Source organism: Urocampus carinirostris, chromosome 2 (genome assembly GCF_059441175.1).
Source record: "Urocampus carinirostris isolate Australia breed hairy pipefish chromosome 2, RoL_Ucar_1.0, whole genome shotgun sequence".
In the NCBI taxonomy this organism is placed as follows: Eukaryota; Metazoa; Chordata; class Actinopteri; order Syngnathiformes; family Syngnathidae; genus Urocampus; species Urocampus carinirostris.
Window position 1 is genome coordinate 13,477,797 of NC_142350.1, and position 22,772 is coordinate 13,500,568.

The 22,772-nt window shown below is 39.8% G+C and overlaps 1 protein-coding gene across 1 annotated transcript in view; it reads right to left on the bottom strand.

Annotated features, from left to right (window-relative positions):
* The window catches only part of LOC148371093 (CMP-N-acetylneuraminate-beta-galactosamide-alpha-2,3-sialyltransferase 1-like), a 68,774-nt gene that overhangs the window by 2,776 nt on the left and 43,226 nt on the right, over positions 1–22,772 (bottom strand). The window contains exons 4-7 of the mRNA XM_088328992.1: positions 18,615–18,808; positions 5,072–5,251; positions 2,645–2,690; positions 2,361–2,480 (exon numbers count right to left, since the gene is read on the bottom strand). Coding sequence (XP_088185118.1) covers positions 2,361–2,480; positions 2,645–2,690; positions 5,072–5,251; positions 18,615–18,808 — 540 coding nt within the window. The remainder of the gene's footprint in view (positions 1–2,360; positions 2,481–2,644; positions 2,691–5,071; positions 5,252–18,614; positions 18,809–22,772) is intronic.

Genomic DNA, 22,772 nt, shown 5'->3' on the forward strand with positions numbered 1-22,772 from the left:
GTTAAACTTTATTTATCTTTATCTTTATAGTCAAGTCAAGTTAATTGTGACACACTAAATCACAAGGAGTCTCAAAGAGCTTCACAGACCACAGAATGTCATCGCCTAATGTGTAGCTTTGTTTTTCAGTACTATGCTTTATCCTTCAGCCTTCTTTGTGATGTTATAGATCATATTATTTGATTAAACATTTATTTTTCAGTTTTAAAACAAGACAGGTTACTTATGCAAGCCTTAAACATACATTCCATACAAAATATAGCCTTCAAGCAACTTAGGAACAAATTGAACCTACCTCGTTGGTAAGTAGGGCAGCGTCTCTCTGCTGTAGACTGCACAATCGTTTCATTGGGTATGTTAGAAAAGTGGAAATATTTTCTTTATTTGGGTCATTGCTTGTCATTAGTGTGGAATGGTGGGTCCTCAGATCAAACCAGTTGAGAATTGATGCTCTAAGCTGCGTGTTTGTGTAACTGGTGCTCTTACATCTCTGCCCAAGAGATAATCTATACAGCGCATAAAATAAAATTCATTGAAATAAAATAATGAATAAATAAATACATAAACAAATTAATTGAGTTATAGCTTGGTGAGTGACAGGAGTCCAGCCAATGATAGATAATGTTATCTTGTGCAAATTGTGTCCAATGTTCACACACCTCTCCCTCACTATCATTACCTCTCTATAAGGATATTTTGGACAGCACATGTAGTCGGGTCATTTTAATTTCCCTGCCACGCCAGTTTTTTTTCTTTGTCGTTACTTGTTTGAATATTTTGCTGCTGGTTAGGTGCCCAGTTGTTAGTTTGTTACTTTGTTCTGTGAATTTTCCATTTCCTGTTTCTGACTTTGTTTCCGGTTTAGACTTTGTCATGGTTTTGTTTGGACATTTTGTTGTTATGTGAACTCTTGTCTTTTTGTGTACCTCCTTTTATTAATAAATTCCATCTTTCTTTTTGAGCATACCTGCCTCCGGTTCCTGCTTCCCCCACAAAAACTTACCAATAGCATTGATATTGTTTGTGTATTGCACAGCCTACACGCGGTGTGCATGAATGCAGACTATCGACGGTGCGGCCACTGCGGGGGAGTTAAGAGACGCAAATGTGTCTCCTTATCATGGCAAAACAAACTGGCAGCGACAAATCCACTTATAGAGTAATAAAAGATGCATCTCATTTAAGCTGAAGTGGCAGTCGGAGTATGTGCAAATAGAAAATCGAGCTGTAAAACTCAATAATATTTTTTCTTTTTCGAGTGAGAAAGTTGTCCTCTGCAAAACATGCAGAGTAGCTAAAGTACTGTATAACATTACATTTTTCATTGGCTTTCGCCCTCAAATTCTATTGATTTAATATCCCCCCTAAGTTTTTGTTTCGTTTGGAAAACACCGGTCTACTAGTGATCCCAAGAGCCAAGAAGACATCTGCAGGTCCGCGAGCATTCTCCATACGAGCCTCGATGTTGTGCAATGCTCTGCCCTCTGAGATTTGATTTGCAACCTCAGTGGAAATGTTCAAATCTAGGTTTAAAACACACTTATATTCAATAGCTTATGGGTGATGTTGACTTCAAACTCTTGTCTTCTTGTCTCTGAGGGAGAAGGATGAACCTAGTTGTTTTACATGCATGCACTTTGAGCTGTCGTACCGGCATTTGGATCTGTTGTAAGGCTCTATATAGAACCTGCTGTATTGGTCAAGATTTTGGAATAGGAAGCTGTCAACCTGACATTCCGTTAGTACCTACATGCTTAGGTTTTTAAGTTTTTCTTTTATCTCATGTAGGTTTTAGTTTAGGGGATGGTGTAATAATAGTCTGTGGTTTGCAACAATCTGTGGTCTATGCAGTCCTTTGAGACTCTTTGTGATTACGGGCTATAGAAATAAACATGACTTAACTTTCTTTTTTTCTCTCTTTCTTTCTCTCTCTCTTTATTCCGCACTCTATCTGTGTTGTTACCTTCCATGTTTTGTATGTAGGTTTCAGATCAGGGGGTGGTGCAATCATAGTCTGTAGTCTGTACAGCTCTTTGAGACTTTTTGTGATTATGGGCTATACATATAAACATGACTTGAGTGAGTTTTTTATAGTGAAAAGAAATTACACAACATACTTTGAACAATCACACAACGCATCACTCCTGAGCAAGGTAAATTCCGTGTGCACTGATTAGCCGAGCAATGTCACTTTATCATTTGCGGTCATTGATAGACGAACAGGATGACATGTTTTTTTCCCCTCCATTGTATAGGCTTGAAGAGTCAGTGTATCTTGATCTCCACAAGAGAGCCTCCACTGCACCCTGAGTCTGGTTAAGATCCACTATGTTAGAGCAACTGCCCGTCTGTGGCATTACCTGGTCGCATACATGGACGGCGAACATCAAGCTGAGAAAGCCGGTCGAAGGATAACGCCCATGGCCGTCTAGCCAAGACTCGTGGACGTATTTGAAAAACGCAGGGTTGTAAACCAACACCTTGGTATGAAGAAAGCATACAAGAGATGAAAATAAACATTGATAGACAAATACTCATTGTTCTACTCATTTAGTGCCTATTGTGGCTTTAAGCATCAAAAATAATTTGAATCTTGAATGAGCAAATCCATTAAAACTCAAATATTATAGAAAGGGTATACAACCTTGTCCTTGTTTGCCTTGACCATGGACTTGACGGGAGTGTATGTACTGTGTGTCAAAAAAAAGGACATATATGTGGTTAGCATCTTACACATGTTGCAGTAGTCTATGAAAGTACTCAATGTAAAGCTGTTGGATTGACACAGAAAGATGTTTTGCATTCACTTGTTTTATTTTGGTGAAAACATCCACCTTGATATACGCCTCGCCCAGTACTGGAAATTAAATTGCAAAGATCAGTATGAAAAATTAAGATGAAGATTGTTAGATTATTATTATGCGTCACTGAGTATTGTGTTACTATTTTCTAGGTATGTTAGTTTTATTAATCAATCATCACATCATTACTTTGATGATCACATTATCCATTTAATTGTTTTCATTTCCGCATATGCTTATTCATATATTTGAAGGAAGCATTTACTTGTTGTATTCATTTGTTGTTTCAGTATATCCTTTTATTCAGTCCTGTACTTTCCTAACTATGTTTGATGAGTCTGTCCTGGAGTTTGGCATAATTTTATTATACCGCCTGCAAAATCCAGTTAGATCCAATTTGAACAAAGGTTTCTTGTGAGAGATGCGACTTATTTACTGACTGGGAAATTCCATCTCAGTAAGTTTGTTTTTCAGTTTGACTTTTGTCCATCCACCCCCATTTTTTATAAAAACAGGCAATGCTTGTCGATGGAGAACTTTGTCCTGATGGCCCAAGCCCAAAACATTCTGTTTATTTCTTATTAATTTTCTCTGTAACACCATCTCCACTGTCAATCATGTTGGTGGCAGTGACTGGGAAGATGGTTAGAGTTGATGCAAAGAATAAAAGGTGCATGAAATGTGACACTATAAAATAAATGCACAATTTAAAAGTGTACCTGGGCCTATTCATCATTTTGATGCATCAGCCATAATCCGGATCGCATTAAATCAAGTGATGCAGTTTTATGCACTAGATGACCGCAACATCTGTTGTTTTATGGCACTGATAATATGAATTATCCACGTGTTGCAACAAATACATAACCAACAAATAGAAAACCGAGATAAGGTACTAAAATGAGAGTAATTTTTGCTGCAGGTGATGTTGCAACCGTAAAGAAAGACGCCATTACTAGCAGACTAGAGTCAGGAAAATAGATTACATTAAAATAAATTCCAACCACGGTTGAACTGCAAGACACATTGCTTTCTTGGCAGAAAACTATATTTTATCACTGTATTGAATACTGTTTTAATTATTATGTCTAGTTGTGCAAGAAAAATATATGATTCGGCATATAAATGTGAGCAAAAAAGCCAATAGGATATATTTATATGTATTATAACACATGTGGTGTTATTTTAAAGACCCTATGAGTAATATTTGACCACTGGATGGCGCTATTTTGTATGTTAGGAGCGATGTCCAGTGATGCACGGCACAGCCTGGCAGCAGGATGCCAAACAAACATGGAAACCACCTAAGTCTCGATATCACGGTGTAAAAGAAATACAAATTTCTTGACCCATATTTTTCAAATAAGAAAATAACATTATTTTTTTGCCCAGGATTGAAATGTATTTTTTTGTTTTTTACCTTTAAATATATAATAAAATAGGAAAATTAAGAATTAAAATGACAAGTATCTGCAAATGCCACAAGAACATATGTTGTCATATACAAATAAAAAGTCCTCAAATTCTTTCTTTGTAAAAAATAAATTCTACTTGACGCAGACAAAGGATTATGGAGAAATATCCCAAAACACTCTCTTTTTTGTCTCTCCTTCTCTGTCTCTCTTTCTTCTCTCGTTTTTTTTTCTCCAGGCAGGGCATATTCCAATCATTTTTGCTCATTAAAATAATTATGGAGACATACCCCCAAAGACTATTAACTTAGCGACCCTGAATTTCTCCTCATGCAGATATTCTCCCTATCATATATATTTGAATCCAAGCCAAATTCACAACTATAAAATAAAATACTTTAATCAGGGAGTCAGCTCAAATGCGCATATTTGGTTGTGTGTCACCAGTAGCGAATGATAGACAGCATGTGGGGAGGGTGGGCGTGGCTCATACAACAAACCAACTAAAGCTGTCATTGTAGCAGTAAGAGGTTGTACAAACTCAAAGAGGGCCAATATTTTTGCAAAACATACTTTTCAATTTTGAATTTGTTAGCAAATATAAAATGTTGAATTCATTTGGTTTCTTTTCAAGATTGTGTCTTATATGTTATTAAATCTTGGAAAATATTTTGAGTTTTTTAGCTTAAGTTTGAAGCCTGAAATATGGCAATATGTGGATAATACCTTGTCCACCATATTCTGTGGTATATAAAACATACTGGATTATGAGGAGCACTTTCAATTTTTTGCCAGTTCAAAGTTTTTAGCTGCACCTTGTAGTTCTGAAAATACGGTATATTGCACACTGTCACATACTTTTTTATGGTGCCAGTGGTCAAGGCGCTGATGAGCCACTGCAGGTCCAGAGTCTTAAAGGGGATGAGCACCAGGCTGGTGGCGTTGTCCAGGTCTTTGGCGCTTTCCGGATACATTAAATGGTGCGTGGTCCTGGAGCCCACATCGACCTCGAACCCAGCCGTTGGAGCTTGGTTCATCCTGGCGCCAAACAAAAATGTGTTAATGTGAATGTGGCCAAAAATGGCCCGTAATATTCATGTAAATTTCATCCTCAAATATCTGAATACAATCAAAGTCCTATTCATCATCAGATACACCAAAGAGTCGTTTCAATCGATAATTTGTCTTTCAGGCTGACTTTCTGTTTTCACCATTTTCTAACATTTGTTTCTTGCATTGTGAATAAAAGAATAGTGTGACTAATGAGATAAACTTGAATGCCTTTTAGTATGTCATTAACATCGCTGGTGTTATAGTGGTTAGGTTTTGGCGTTCCCACCGACAAGACCAAGGTTTTATTCCAGTTGTACAACCTTTTACAAATGTAGGCTGCACCATTTTTTGACTGATCAATCATTGCACTAATACAGTGTTTCTCAACTGGTGGATCGGGATTCAAAAGTGATTCACCGACCGGTTTTCAGTGGGTCACAGCCCTTTTTCTTGGCTCTACTTAACAGTAGATGACAATAATGCCATGCTCGATCTCTTCTCCCTGTTCAATTGGCACGCCTGAGAAGGAACACATTTCCTTTTATTGTGATATTTTTTGTTTTCCTTCCTTTTTCTTGGGTTCCAAGAAATTTAGTGTTCCTCACAAGTCTTATTGAAGGAAAGAAGAAGAGCTGCGCCCACGATCCGGTGTTCGCCGGACGCGGGAACCAAGACGCTCTCGTACTCGGATTGTGATCCGAACACGGAAGTGGATCTTCCGTAGCGAGCGTTGGCGGTGTCAGGGACGGAAAAACTGGTCAGTAGCTGGGACAGGAGAGCAAAAACATGGTCGGGGTCAGAAACAGGTCGTAAACCGGGACGGGAGAGCAGACGTGGTCAGGATCAAAAATGGGTCGTAAATCGGAACAGAAGAGCAGGGGTGGTCGGGATCAAAACGGGTTGTAGCTGAGACAAACGGGAGCGAAAACGGAACAGGCGGCAGTCAGGGTCGAAAAAAGGCTTACCTTGTAAAAAAAGAAGTTCGCAGACGGACTGACAACAGGAGATTGAGAGGACTGGGTTCAAATAGTGACAGGCAGCCAATCAGAACCCGCGGCTGTTGGCGCCAAATGAGCGGGCACAGGTGATTCACATCGGTAATCATGACAGAAGAAGTGACAACAAAGATTAAGCCGAAGGAGGATATGATTTTATATTTGGTACGGTGTCTGCCAGTTTAGAACCAGTGCACTAATATATATCGTGAGTGTGTAGATTTTAAACAGTTATACATAGATAAACACGGTAGCTCTTCTGCAGTTTTAATTCCATGCGCCCCATACCGCGGAATATACAGTGATTGCCCAGTTTTCAGGTTGAATGCCGTCAGTGCCACAGGAAACAAATCATTAGCAGCACCAATGGGGTATAGCAGTCTGGCTTGTCAGCTGAGGTCCGGGCAATATCATTTTGCTCATTACTCGCTCTGCTGACACTTTTCACCGAAACTTGTCAGGCTAAAGGTTTTTTTTGGGGGAGTCATGTTTTCTCCTGCGGTTGGAAAAAGAAACATTCAGCCTCTAGCAATAAAAACAAGTACAAAATCACTTTCTAATCACTAGATCTAGAAAATTAACATCATAATCCTACTGTTGCATCATACAAATTGTTAATTAACACTTATAAGACAGCAGGGTTGGGTAGGGTTACTTTAACTTGATTACTTTCAATTACTTTTGGATTACTCCAATACCAAATATGCTAATAAAAGACAAAATAAACTAAATATGAATAAAACTATGACCTAAAACACGTGTTAAGCTTTCTCTCCTGGCTTTGATCTCTTTGATCTCCGACAAAACTAACATAAAATGCGACAGAAACAAAATGAAAATAAATCCAAACAGCTTGCCAACATCATTTTTGCCGTTCCATGTATTCCGTTACTCCCCAGGCCTGCACAAAATTTAGTAATTTTATTCATATTTATTTCTTTTGTCTTTTATTAGCATATTTGGTATTGGAGTAATCCAAAAGTAATTGAAAGTAATCAAGTTAAACTAACCCTCCCCAACCCTGTAAGACAGTGTGAATCAAAAATGGTATTTGTATCTTTCCTCATTGACATGACACAAACATTCTCAAAAATTTCCAATGAATATAGATATATACTGTATGTGTTGCCTTTCTCATAAGGCTTATCTAAAGATTTTTGTTTTTTGCAGCTCCAAGCATATATTTTCTGGGGGTCCAGCATGATTTCATTTGTTATTTTTTTCTTTATTTTTCTTTCAAGTTTACAGACCTTCACAATTGATTCAGATTCAGATTCAGATCTACTTTATTGTCATTCTAGTACACGTGTATACAGAACGAAATGTCGATACATCTGACCCGCACAGTTTCCTTGAATGTACAGATATAAATAAAATGTTGTATTGAGTTGTAGTATTGAGTGCTAATAATATACTAAATAATTATGGCTATGTATATTATTTTACAGTAGCGCAAATAGTGCAAGAGGAGTAGCCAACCAGATGTGCAAAATGGGCAGTCAGGTAAATCAGTCAGGTAAACAGAACAATAACACTGTAACAATAACGCTGTAAGTACTGTAAGTACAATAGTGCAGAGAAACAGATGTGCAAGGAGTGGCTAGCTATAAATAGAATAGAATAGAATAGAATAGAATATACCTTTATAGTCATTGTTACAAATGGGCTAACATATTGTGACAACGAAATTGGGCATGACACTCCAGTTTTACACATAGTGAGGGTATGAGCAAGAAGATAAAGGAACAGAGAAGATGATGTTGTAAAACAAGGGGAATAAGGCTATAGTTATAATTTACATGGTATTTACACAACAATGTCAGCATGTGGGATGTTACATACAGGGTTGTCGTGATAACGTTGTATCGTAACGGTTGTGCAATATTGCATTTGGTGCAAAGTCATCATGGTGCAAAAATAGTCCGCATATACATTGGTGCAAGCATAGACATCATAGTGCAAAAAAAGGAAATGGTCAGACATTGTGCAATTTGAGCATTAAACGTAGTGCAGTCGACATGTGCAAGAACAAGACTTGAGTAACATTATATTCGTATGAGGTAGTGTTGGCACGAGTTTTCAGTTTTTGTGCGGTGTCTGTTGAGCAGTGAACTGCCAGTAGTGCAAAAAGTCAAACAGAACCCACAGATGTACAGATTAGCAGCAGTTTAGATTTACTATGTGTTTGAGTGACCATTTAACAGTCTAATGGCCAGGGGGACAAGACTATTGTGGAACCTGGTGGTCCTGCACCGCACACTGCAGTACCTCTTCCCAGAGGCTAGCAGAGTGAACAGTCCATGATGGGGGTGAGAGGGGTCCCTGATAATATTCTTAGCTTGGGATAGGCAGCGCTTCTGGCCAATGTCCTGAATGGAGGGAAGAGAAGTCCCGATGATTTTCTCTGCTGTCCTCGTCACCCTCCTCACACTACCCCAGTCGGTAGTGCTGCAGCCTCCACACCACACAGAGATACAGCTGGTCAGGATACTCTCTATGGTGCCCCTGTAGAATGTGATGAGGGAGGGTGGGGGCAGGTGGGCTCTCCTCATCCTCCGCAGGAAGTACAGGCGCTGCTGTGCCCTCTTAACCAGTGATGCAGTGTTCACGGACCAGGTGAGTTTGTTTGTGATGTGCACCCCTATGAACTTGATGCTGCTGACATCCTCCACAGCCTTGTTGTTGATGAAAAGTGGGGCATGGTTGGGCTGTTTTTTTCTGAAGTCGACAATGATCTCTTTAGTTTTGTCAACATTCAGGACCAGGCTGTTGTCCCTGCACCAGCCCACCAACTGCTCCACCTCCTCTCTGTAGGCCAGGTCGTTGTCGTCCCTGATGAGGCCCACCACTGTTGTGTCGTCCGCAAACTTCACGATGTGGTTTGTGGCGGACCTAGGGACGCAGTCGTGTGTCATCAGGGTGAACAGCAAGGGGCTCAGGACACAGCCTTGGGGGGAGCCCGTGCTGAGGTTGATGACATCGGAGATGTTCTGACCAATCCGCACTGACTGGGGTCTGTCAGTGAGGAAGTCCAGCAGCCAGTTCCGCAGGGGGGTGTTGAAACCCAGGAGTCTCATTTTGTCTACCAGGTGTTGTGGGATGATGGTGTTGAATGCTGAACTGAAGTCCAGGAACAGCATCCGCACATGGGTGTTCTTCTCCTCTAGGTGTGTCAGGCTTAGGTGAAGCGCAGAGGAGATGGCATCACCGGTGGAGCGGTTTGTCCGGTAGGCAAACTGAAAGGGGTCAAGTGAGGAGGGGAGACTGGAGGTGATGTGCTCTTTAACCAGTCTCTCAAAGCACTTCATTATGATGGGAGTCAGTGCAACGGGCCGGTAATTGTTGAATGATAAGATCTGGGGTTTCTTTGGCACTGGGATGATGGTGGCAATCTTAAAGCATGATGGTACTGTGGCTTGGTCTAGCGAGGTGTTGAAAATGTCTGTTAGTACACAAGCCAGCTGATCGGCGCACTCCCTAAGGACCCGCCCTGGAATGTTGTCCGGGCCTGGTGCCTTCCGTGTGTTGACCCTTCTCAGGGTCTTCCTCACGTCAGTTGAGTCCAGGTGGAGCGCTCTTTCGTCCTGATTTGGAACCGCTTTCGCTGCAGGGGTGCCATTTTGTGCCTCGAACCTCCCAAAGAAGTTGTTGAGGTCATTCAGAAAGTCCATGCTAGTGTCCTGCGGTGGTTGGCTTGTATCTGGTGATGGCCTGAATGCCTTTCCACATATCCCTGGTGTTGGTTGTGGTGAGGAAACGGTCCTGGATTTTTTGACTGTGAGTTACAATTTCCAATTGAATGACTATTCAATATTCAAAATGATGGCTGTGTCCCGACCAGAACAGAAGTAGAACCCAGATGCATAACGTTAGTCACAAGTTTTATTGAGATATAGAGGAAAGGGAGCGCCCGTGATCCGGTGCTCGCTGGACGCGGGAAGCAAGCCGTTCACAGAATTGGAACATGTTCCGAATGCGGAAGTGGATCTTCCGAAACGGGAGATTGTGGTGTAGTAAACGGAAAACAGTTCGTTAGCCGGGGCGGGAGAGCGGGACGTGGTCGGGGTCAAAAAACAAGTCATTAGCCAGGACGGTAGATCAAAACGTGGTTGGAGTCAAAGATGGGTCGTAGCCAGAGACAAACAGAGAAATCAGGTACGGACGGGTGTAAAACGGGTGAAAAAAACGGGACCAATGGGAGTCAGAGTCAAAAATGCTTGTCTTGTGAAAACAGAGGTTTGCTGACGGACTGACCGCATGTGAGTGACGTGACGAGGCTTAAGTAGGATAGGGAACCAATCAGGAAGCCAGCAGCGTCTGGCGTCAAACGAGCGGGCATAGTCATCATGACTGGCTGGATTTGGAAGATTGAGACTATATTACACTTTTCAAACATATTTAAAGGGGCACTGTGTAATATTTTACCATTAGATGTTCAAAGGAACACTGTGTAATATTTGACCACTCAATGCCAGTGTATTGTGTGATGCAACCAAAAATGAGTTCTCCAAAGCACAAGGAAGAATACAAACTACAAAGACTCAAATTGACCAAACCGCACAATTCTTCTTTTCATTTTTTGATGAATGATTGCATCATTCAAAGAAATGAAATGTTGGATTTAAAAGTATTTCTTATCTGCTATATTTTTTTATAGAGGCAGAGTTATTTTATATACTAGGGTTTAAATTCTAGTAGACACACAAAGTAAGGCAAGAAGACATCAATGGATTTTGACCTTGCAAGGAGGACTGGGAGAAGTGCTCCCAGAAAATAAATTCCATCCCTTTCTAAAGCTCTACTCCTAGCACCTCTTTTTATTAAATCTTCAAGGTTACAAAAGATAGATCAGACAAAAATGGGGGTAACAGTTAGTCCACATAAGGAATTTGCGTCCTATTAAATCTCCTTTGCACTCGTCCAATAGTAACAAATTTATCAAATGGTGTAGGTTCCTGGCAGGACCAGCCCAGCCTTCAATGGGGCCCTAGGCAAAATCAGATTTGGGGCCCCCTATTACTCGATCATTTCTATACGTACTATAACTCATTTCATGTTCTACTCCAGGGGTGGGCAACTATTTGGAGTCAGGGGCCGCATGTGATGTGTTATACTTCTTTTTCAATGGATTAGTTTTATCAAATTGGTCTTGAAACGAGCACAATTAGAGCAAAATAGTATATCATGTCCCTGTTTTAAGCACTATATTTGTTATTTAGTTTTGAAGGATTGCTGTAGGTTGTTTTTTTTTAGTTTTTTTTAGTATTTCTGAAGTCAGATTTTTATTGAAGTTCTGTAGTTTTTTACATTGTTACTGTAGTTTTATTTTTGGTATCGTTTTTGTAGTATTTCTGAAGAAATTTTTATGTAGTATTTCAATAGAAGTATTTTTTTAATATTTCTGTAGTACTTTTCTTTTTATTTGAAAAATAGATTTTTTGTCATATATCTGTAGTATTTTCGTAGTATTTATGTATTTTTACAGTCGTTTTATAATTATAGTCTTTTTGTAGAAGTACTTTTTGTTTAGTATTTGTGTACTATCTCTGTTGTACTTTGTAGTATTTCCATGTAAAAATATTTGTTGTATATCTGTAGTATATCTGTAGTATTTGTCTAGTACAGTGTTACTGTAGTTTAAGATTGTAGTACTTTTGTGATATTTCCGTAGGATAATTTTTGTAGTATCACTATGGGCGTAATTTGCAGTATTTCTATTGTAAACCTCCTGAAGTAGTATTTTTGTAGTAATAGTTCTCAGGTAGTTTTTCCATATTATAGTATTATATTTTGGTATTTTTTTAGTATTTCAATAGAATTATAATTGATGTATTTCCAAAGCAGTAATTTAGTAGTATTTTTGTAATTTGTTTGTAATATTGCCACGGTACTATTTCTGTCATTATGCTTTAGTATTTTTGTAATATTAATGTAGTTGTCTCTTTGTAGTATTTTTGGAGTAAATAGTTCTGTAGTAGCATTTTGTAATATAGTATTACTGTGTTAATATTTTTGTACTAATTCTATACTATTTTTTATTATAAAAGCAGAATAGTATATGAGGTCTCTGTTTTTAAACACTATATTTGATATTTAGTTTTGTATTTATTGTGTAGTATTTTCGAATGGAAACACAAATTGAAAATGGGGACCAAAAAAGTTGACCATTCTTGGGGCCCCCTAGTAATTGCGGGGCCCTAAGCAGCCGCTTAGCTCGCTTATGCCGTGGGCCGGCTCTGGTTCCTGGTCTCGATCTTAATGAATACTCAAGTTGAATCAGAAAGGATTTGGTGCTTACATTCCCTTCTTTCTTTGGGTTTATGCAAATGTACGGATCAAAAGTTGCAACGGTATCTTTATTGTATCAGTGTCGTAAATAACTCTGAAATGTTTCTTTTGGCAGCAATCTCCCGCAGCCTGATCCGAACCCCGTCCTTCTGCTCGGGTTGTAGCGTTAGCTCATGTAGCATGTAATAAGCAAGTAAAACTTTAAAGGTCAGCGGTAATTCACAAGCGTCTTGTTTCACACGCTCACCATTGCCTCTTCTACTCCTTCTTAAGGTTAACGTCTTCGAGCTCTCACGCGGATCTGGCTGACTAATCCCTGGGAGAGATTTATTTTTTAATTTAACAGGCCAGTCATCAAATCAAAATGCAATAAAGACTGCAAGCATCAATACTTTTACAACTGTATGAATCTCGTAAAGCGTTTTCATTTTTAGTGTGCGCAGGCGGGAAGTGTAAAAGGTTTATGCCAGTATGAAATGCAAAAGATGAAATCATACATTAGTCAGTAACAGTGTACGGACCCAGCTTTACAAATGGGAAGGTCTGGTGCACCTTCTTCCACCGGGGGGCGCCGAGCATGTTGGAACTTGGGACAGGTGAGTCCAATATTTGCACTCCTGTCTCCAAGTATCCTCACTCTTTATAAGGATATTTTGAACAGCACACCCCGTCGGGTCATTTTTGTTCAGAATGACCCTACTACCTAAGGACCCACGGGGAGGCTGCTGGATATCTGTCTCCCTAGCAGTGCCACGTTTCCTGTCTTGGTGACAAAGAGCAAGCCCATCGGCCGTGCCTGATTTTTTTGTCTTGACGGCAAGGAGAAAGCACCTCCTATACAGGAACAACAAACCAACTCAATCAAAAGGGCAAATGTAAGCACAGAATTTACGGTAAAAGTGTGGTGCATTTTGTATTTTTTGTTTGGACAGTACCCAAAACAGGAGGAGACTCTGGGGTACAAGAGGATTTTGCAACATTTACACATCTCCCAGGGCAATGTGTGAGCAATAACATCAAATTGGAAAGGACAAAAAAACACTGCAAACCTACAAGACCTGGCTCTCTAAACTTTTGGCCCAAACAAAAAGGAAAACAAATTAGAGAAGAAACTATGCCTATGGCCTGCAGGCTTACTCACCTGAGGTGGGGCAATCTGTGAATAATACAACTATTAGTCGTACTCTGCATAAATCTCCCCTTTATGGAATAGTGGCAAGCTGAAAGCCCTTTCTGAAAAAATAGCATAAATAGCCAATTTTTGCAAGAAGCCACATGGGAGACACAAATAATAAGTGGAACAAGGTGCTCAGGTCAGATGAGAGCAAAATTGAACTTTCCGGGCTGAATGCTCGGCGTAAGAACAATACTACGCATTACCCTGAAAACACCATCCCCACACTCAAACCTGTATTTAATCATCTTATTCTTACCATTTACGTTTGGCAGACCAAATAAAAAAACCTGATAGGCTGCGTGTGGCCTGCAGGCATAGTTTGCCCACCCCTATTCCAAATTGTGCTAAAAAGTAACAATGGGTTAACGTTCAAGTTTATTTTCTCTGCCAGTGTGCACAAGCTGAAGTAAAAAAATGTGTTTTCTTTCCTATGAAGTCAATCTAACTAAGCAGCTCCTGGCCCAATTGGCAGCCATGACTATGATGCATCACTTTGCATTACCGCCCTCTATTCCATCCTTTGTCCTTTTCACATCTCGGCACTCCGGTTACTCTTTGCTCAGCTGCGCTCTGTCCTCGTTCCAATTTGGGACAACAAACAAACTCGACCTACGTAATGTAAAAATCCGTCTATGTAGGGTGTAATGGTGAAGAGGGATGTTTTAGCTGCGGTGTTTTGCCATCACACGTTTTCGGATCACGTGAGAATTGCAGATGGTGATTAGAAAGGCTAGTGTTAAGTTTTGGGGGTGATGAACCCATGTTGGGGAAGCCGTAACTGGAGGCAAGGGTGCTTAAGAACAGAGAGGGTGTTTAACAACAAAAAGAAGGTACAAAGTGACAAATAATAATATAATAATAATAATTTCCTTTGTATTGTCATTCTTTGTAACAATGTACACAGAACGAAATGTCGATACACCTGACCCGTTGTAGCGAGCCGATGCAGCCGCAGCCAACAGAGGGCGCCGCCATTTTACCATTGTTATAAGTCTTAGGTATGACTCGGCCGAGGCGCGAACCAGCGACCTCCCAGTCTCAAAGCGGGCGCCCTACCATCTAGGCTACTGATCCTAAAAAGGATAAATAAAGTCATAACCAGAAACCAAAAACCGGAATGGAAAATATTAAGAATACAGTAACAAACTCACAAGGACAGGAAACCCGACTGGATCGAGGGGCCAGGAAAATTAGGTGCAGCCGAGGGGTCATTATCCTCATCGCCAGGACCTAGGGGACTTTCTTCTCACCAATGAGACAAGAAACCAGGCGTGGCTGGGGGCTTTCTCCTCGCCGCCGAGACAGGAAACAAAAGCCGCCGCCAGGACAGGAATGTAGAATCCTTCCCTTGGGTCCTTGGTGGTCATTTTATTTTGTTTTGGGGGTGATAGACCCTTGTAAGGGGAAGCAGGAACTGAAGGCAGGTGTGTTTAAGAAGAAGGGTGGTATTTATTAACAAAAATGAGTTACAAAGTTGCCCTGCGATTGGCTGGCAACCAGTTCAGGGTGTCCCCTGCCCACTGCCCGATGATTGCTGGGATGGGCTCCAGCACCCCCGCGACCCTACTGAGGATAAGCGGTGCAGCTAATGAGATGAGATGAGAGTTACAAAGTGGCAAACAAACAAGGGTTCAAAAACCAATGAAGAGCCTAAGAAAGACAAACTTATAAACCGGAAATGCAAGGAATAAAGTAACAAACCAGCGAGGGGTGAAGATAATTAGCGTTAGGTGTGTACCCAGTTTCAAACACGGTCAGCGTTCCCTGGTGGAAAGAGGCACACCAGACCCTAACAGCAAGCACATATTTACTACTGTGCTAAAGGAAACGAGCCTGAGGGCTGCGTCACAGACGTGTCTATTATATTTTTATTGGCGGTTTCTGCAGTAATGAACCAAATTGCATTCACTTTTCATCGTTCCTCGTGGATTAAAGGAAACTCCAATGACCTGACATTGACGCCCAAGATATGGAAAGAAAAGTGGTCACTGTCGGACCCCAAAAATTTAATAAAGTACCTAATGTCAAATCTTCCGTTTTGCTCCTGTTATGTATTGTATAGATAATGTTGGCAAAAACATGGACCATTTTCTGTTGGATACTGTATATGTTTTCAGACGACACCACAGTGTTATGTATGGGTATTCATATCCTAGCCATATAACTTATCTATTTACACAGAAAAACATACGATAGATAAGCAGCACTTTTTTAAAGCCGCAGTGTTTAAAGTAGTGGCTTGTGGTCCACAGTTTACTGTATGTGATCACAATGACCGGACAAATCTTTTTCTGTTTAATTGTATTTGGGGGCATATGCATTTATGGAAGCATTTGTTTGGTGAATTGTTAAATGGAAATGTATTTCATTGTTTCACACATTATGTTTCTGCCTCGTATGTTGAAATTTTGGCTCTGGAACACAGCTTTACCCCCCTGCCCGGCAGGACTGCAACCAGTGTTCCCTCTAAACTGCACGCGTGCGCAAATGTGCACTGCTCGCACATTCTCAGCGCACAAGAAAATCTAGCCAGCGCACAAAAATGAGGGCTCAAAATGACTAATTAAGAAGCGACTTAAGTCAAAGTTACAGTGCATGAAGGTAAAAATACACGGGTTCCCCTGACGTTGTGTCCTAAATGCGGTATTTTGAAGTCGAGTAAAGTTGAGTAAAGTTAGTACAGTTTTTCGAGAACCGGCTTCTTCGGCTCGGCTCACTAAAATGAACTGGCTCCTTCATGTCCTAAACGGCTCTTCAGGTTGTTTTTGCTTCTTTAATCCCAACATGACCCAATTTTATGTAAAATTATGCACAAAATGACTTAAAGGAAGGGGGAATAGAACAAAAAAGAAAAAAATACCAAAATGAAAGAGTAGTGAAAAGCTGAGAAAAAAAGAAAAAAAGGTAGAGAAAAAAAGAAGGAAAAATTTAGAAAAAAGCCAGAAAAAAAGAAAAGAAAGAAATGTAGGAAAAGGGTAAATAGAGAACAAAAAAAAGCAACAGCTTGTAAAAAATAAACACAATGAGATTTTTTTAAAAGGAATTAAAAAAAAAGTAGAAAAAAACACGGAAAAAAGAAGAAAAGGTTTGTGTTGCATTCAAATAATTTCCAATTATATTAAGTGAATGTTGTTGCCAACATTGTACTTCCACAAAAAAATGTGACAGTACAGTTCTGTATTTTACAACTGTCTAAACAAGCCCCCAAAAATGTTAATATTATGCGACAAAATATATCAGGAAATAAAAAGAAATGGATATCTTGTGAAAGAATTGTAAGAACAAACGACGTTTGTAGGCCGCACAACCTTTGCAATAGTACATGAGTCAATTCATTCAAAAGAGAAAAATAATTTTGCATTGCCGGAAACTCAGCAAAATGTAACTTGATGTCAAATCTTGGACATGTTTGATAATTAATTATCTTGCCACACTTGGGATTATGGTTGCCCACTGTTGTTTGAAGCGTTGCTCACCGACTTTGTGTGAACGCTCAGACCCGTGGAAAATTAGAGGGAACATTGACTGCGTTGATCTCATTTAGCTAGCAAATATACTGAATACCTACTCTTCATAAAGCAGCAATTTAAAATAAATTACATTTCCAGTAATGGTAAATGGTCTGCATTTATATATTACTTTTCAAAACACTGAAGTCCCCCCAAGGCTGTTTACAATGTGCTTTATGCATATTAGATCAATATAAACATCAGTCTAGAGTAGGCCCATTCTTTTGATTTTAATATTTTGGGGTCCTTTAAGTGACATTGTGTATGAAACAGCCTCTTCTAGTGGTACAAAAAAATAAATAAATAATATATATATATATATATAGCAGCACGGCGGCGCAGTGGTTAGCGCTTGTGCGGCACAGTTCATGTCATGGGAACCTGTCGTGGGTTCAAATCCAGCTCCAGACTTCCTGTCCGGAGTTTGTATGTTCTCCCCGTGCTTGCGTGGGTTTCCTCCGGGCACTCCGGTTTCCTCCCACGTTCCAAAAACATGCATTTCAGGTGAATTGGCCGGTCCAAATTGTCCCTAGGTGTGAATGAGCGAATGAGTTGTCTGTCCCCGTGTGCCCTGCGATTGGCTGGCAACCAGTTCAGGGTGTCCCCTGCCCACTGCCCGGAGATGGCTGGGATGGGCTCCAGCCCCCCCGCGACCCTAATGAGGATAAGCGGTACGGCTGATGAGATGAGATGAGATATATATATATATATATATATATATATATATATTTAGAGAAAGCCCATCAGCTGCGCCTGGTTTCCTGTCTTGGCATGCAGGAGAAGCCCCCTTGGCTGCACAAGAATTCCTGTCTTGGCGACGCGGAGAAAGCCCCTCGGCTACGCCTAGTTTGCTGTCCTGGCAGTGCCCACTTGTTTGTTATTTTGGTACCTCTTTTTGTTTTCAAATACATCACACTTCTCTTGTGCACTGCTGCCCTTAGTTCTTCCTCCCCCCACATGGGTCCATCACTCTCATGAACTATCGTATAAACTTGCATTTTTTTAAATGAACGTCGGTCAAGAAATCTGTACTTATTTTACACAGTATGAGACCCACCTATGGGGAGCTGACATGATTGTCCACCATCTTGCCGCCACGGGTACTCAAAAACCCTTAACATTGTGAAAGGCTTGGCAAAAAATGATAAATGGTTGGTCACATTGACACTCCGTATTTGTAATCTTCCTTGTACTTTGTAGAACTTGCTTTTTGTTGCACTGCACAATACAGCAAAATCTAGTGGTCAAATAATACAAAGTGCCTCATGAAATACAATTTTGAATATATTTGATGAGATTTTTAAATGAAATGAGTGTGCTTTGGTTCAAAAAAGGTTAACAAATAGTGCAGTATATACCAGAATCAAAGCTTCACAGACCTTATGACAAAGTCACTGGAATCGATGAAGGCCCCGTAGCGAGCCCCCTTTAGGTTCCCGGAGTTGCCCACAACAGCGCAGGTCCGGCAGCGCTCAGACCCGGCGTCGGCATACATCATGTCGTCGCCGATGACTCGGAAAAGTTCCTCCACTACGTCGCTGAAGTTGGCGGGATGCTTCTCCAGCTGCAGCCACTGTTCGGTAGAGCAGGAAGTTGGGGATTAGAGGTGAGATTGAGCCTAAAAACTCTAGCCCAACCCGACCCGAGCCAATGGTTATTAAAACTGGAGATATTTCGACCCCGACAAATGAACCTGATTTGAGGGGCCAAGCCCAAGCAAGCACAAATCTTCATATTTTATTTGTGAGGATGCGGTACGAGGAGGGGTTCTCTCTTTTCTAAATTATCCACGCATTGTGGTTCTTTTTTTGCTTTTTCTTTGTGGAGGATCCGCACAACAGATTCGGCTCCACTAGAGGAGGCGGGCTTATTGGTGGGAGAGTAGGGGCAAAATCCATCGTGCAGATCCTCCACTAGACGTGAGGCCCGAACCAAGCCTGGGTCGGGTCGGGCCTAAAACATCATTTATTACGTTTGGGTTTGGGGTTGGCAAGCATTCTCTCTTGCTGACTTTTAAAAAAAACGTATCCAGCTGCCATTATTCTTTTTTCTTTTTCTTTGTGAACGACCCGAGTGCTTGGGCGGAAAAGCCAGAAAAGCTAGCACATGGCGGGAGGGGGGAATCGGCTAAAATAACCCTTCCTCCTCCCGAGTCCTCACAAATACAATATTAACATCCAGGTTTGCGTCGGGATCCTGAAATCAAGTTTTTTGGTTGAACTTGGGCTGGATTTTTTTAAATCTTATCTTTCCTCCACAAAGTAAAAGAAACAAAGAACAAGACGGGTGGATAATGAAAAAAAAAAAAGGTCTGCGTATTTCGAAAATCAAGTCGCCAAAGTAGCTACTAACGTTATTAGCTTGGATGCTTGTGCACACAGACACACCCACATACACACCACATACACGTTAATAGGCTGTCATTCTACAGTCTACACCAGCGGTGTCAAACTCATTTTAACTCGGGGGCCACACGATAGAACAAACATTCTGTCGGGGGGCCGGACTAGTAGATTAAAGAGAAAGAAAAAGAGAGATAAAGAAATAAGAGAAAGAGGGAGGGAAAAGGAGAGAGGGCGGGACAAAGAAAGAAAAAGAGAGCGAGGGAAAGGGCGTGAGAAACAAAAGATAAAAAGTCGTGAGAGAGGGGGAAAAGAAAGGGTGAGGAAGAAAGAAATCCAAAGAGAAATACAAAGACAGAAGGAGAGAAAAGAGAAAAGAAAGCGCGAAGGATATGAAGAGTGAAAGAGAAAAGAGCAAAAAGGAAAAAAAGAAGTTACACCAAAAGATGTTAAAAGACACAGAGAGAGAAAGAGACAAAGAGCAACAAAGGAAGAGAAAAAGAGAGACACAGAGAGTGAAAGAGGCAGAGACAGAGTGGGAGAAAAGGGGTGGAAAAGAAAGAGAGGGAGAGAAATAAATACAAGTACAGTGTCTTTGTTTGAGGCACCTGGCTTTGGCAACATCAAGTTGACATATTTCAACCTGCAGCTTGTTTTTCTCTTGCGCTTCTCTGAGTATTGTCTCGCGGGCTGGATTCAATCCCTTAGTGGGCCTGATCTGGCCCGCGGGCCGCCTGTTTGACACCTGTGGTCTACACTATGAAGCTGGGCACATTTTTTTCTTAATTCAAAGATGGACTCAAAGTTTGGTTGCACCTTATACACGCGGATTCACAGTATACAGAGATACCTGGCTCCCTTCATCACTGATACAATGCTCTTCGGAATTATATTGCGCATTATTATAGCTTAACAGAGGAAAATGATTTCGATTGCCAACAAAGTTAGACCTCTCCATCTGCTAAACCTGCTCAGGAGCCAAATGCGGCTCTTTGGCGCTTCCTAGTTTCTTCCTGGCACTTTTTAAAAAATGTTTGATATCTCTAGGACTGAACAATAAGTAAGGCACACTTGATTATAAGGCACATTACATTACAACTACAGTAAGAGTGTTGTATTAAAAAAAGTTAAAGAAAACATGTCACGACATCTGGTAAAAAACTACAGAAATCTACAATAAACAACTACAGAAATGCTACAAAATACTATATTATACTAAAAAAAGACTATTGTAACACTTTTTAATATATAACAGTAATCCTATAATCCAAAAACACAACTGCAGAAATACTACACTAATATTATCGTAATACTACAAAAATACTATTGTAATACTGCAGAAATATTACTGCAGTGATACTACAATACAAAAATAGTACCAAAAAACAACTACAGCAATACCACAAAAAAACCTACGAAAAATCAACTGCAGAAATACTACAAAAATGTATTAAGATAATAATACAAAATAATGCAAAAATACTACTAGAGAAATTTTACAACATTTGTAATAAAATACAACCACAGTAATAATAATAAATACTAAAGAAAAACTACCAAAATCAACTACATGAGTGCTACTGACATGATGCAAAAATACTGTTATAATACTATAAAAATACAACAGTTATACTTAAATGAAATACGTCTACAGAAATACTACAACATGAATACTATTGTAATACTACAAAAATATTACTATAGTAATACTATATCATAAAAATACTACGACAGAAATACTACAAAACTACTACAAAAACACAACTACAGTAATACTACAAAATAATACAGCAAACCGACAAAAAATAAACTACAAAAAAACTACAGAAATACAAGAATACTAGATTCATACTACAAAATATTCTTGTAATGCTACAAAAATACTACTGCATTAGAATATAATGCAAAAATACGACTACAAAAATTCGACAAACTTTTCACCAAAATACAATGACAGTTATACCAATAAATACTACAGAAAATCAACTACATAAATGCTACCGAAATGCTGCAAAAATATTATTTTAATACTATAAAAATTCTGCAGTAATATTATCACAAAATGTATCAACAAAAATAGTACAAAAATACAATACCAGTACTACAATAATATTATTCAGATTCAGATTCAGATTCAGATCTACTTTATTGTCATTCTAGTACACGTGTATACAGAACGGAACAGTATTATAATAATACTACAAAAATACTGCTGAAGAAATACTTCAAAAATACAACTACAGTAATACTACAGAAAATAAATACAAAAACCAAGGAATTATCGCCATCTAAAGTAAAAAGTTTTAAATGTTCTTTGTTTTTTTTCTTCTTCTAGGTCTTATATTACCACTGAAAAAGGGTCCGTGACCCATATTTGAGTCCCGACCCAAATGTTGAGAAACACCAAACTACACCACGAACATACCGTAAATAAAGTGAGACTCCTTCCATTGATCACATTCTCTAGTAGGAGCTACTGTTTTTGTCAGCAACTCAGATCATATAAGTTAAACACGACATCTTCTCAGGTCACGTGACATTCGTTTCATAGGGCTGCGCCTGAGAGGCGTTAGTTCAAATTGCTTGTGACAGAAAGCAACCCTGGCACAGTTTTTTTTCCTTTTGCTTCGGTCCTCTAATTGGATACGGCGTAAGTCGAATGCGGGAGAGAGGACGCACTCGGCTAAATCCTGTAAACAGTGGGCCCCAAGAACTTTTTGACATATTGCCATTGTTCAGTCATCAAAAGCTAAATAACTGAAAATATTTTCTAAGAATCAACAACATGTGAAGTGGAACCAATATTTAAAATATATTTTATATTATATTTACAACGGAAAAAACAAAAAGTGTTGCAAAAATATTGTCCTCTCTCCTCTCAGCTCAGCCTGATGTCTTCTGAATGAACCAAGGTCGACCTAAATGGCAAACAGAGTGTACCTGCGAGTCCTTAAGTCTCAGTTTAAGTGCACCTGCTTTGTCATTGGCTCAGAGGTCTTTGAAATGGTACACTGGAGGACAGACACCGTTATAAAGACTAAACACACAACATGCTTCTTCTTCAGGATAAAATTGCAGAAAAGTTCAAAGCAAAAATGTGATACGAGAAGCCACTTTTACACTTCTCCCAGCGCACTGTGCTAGCAATAATATCAAAATTGCGAGAGCATAAAACCATTGCAAACCTACCAAGAC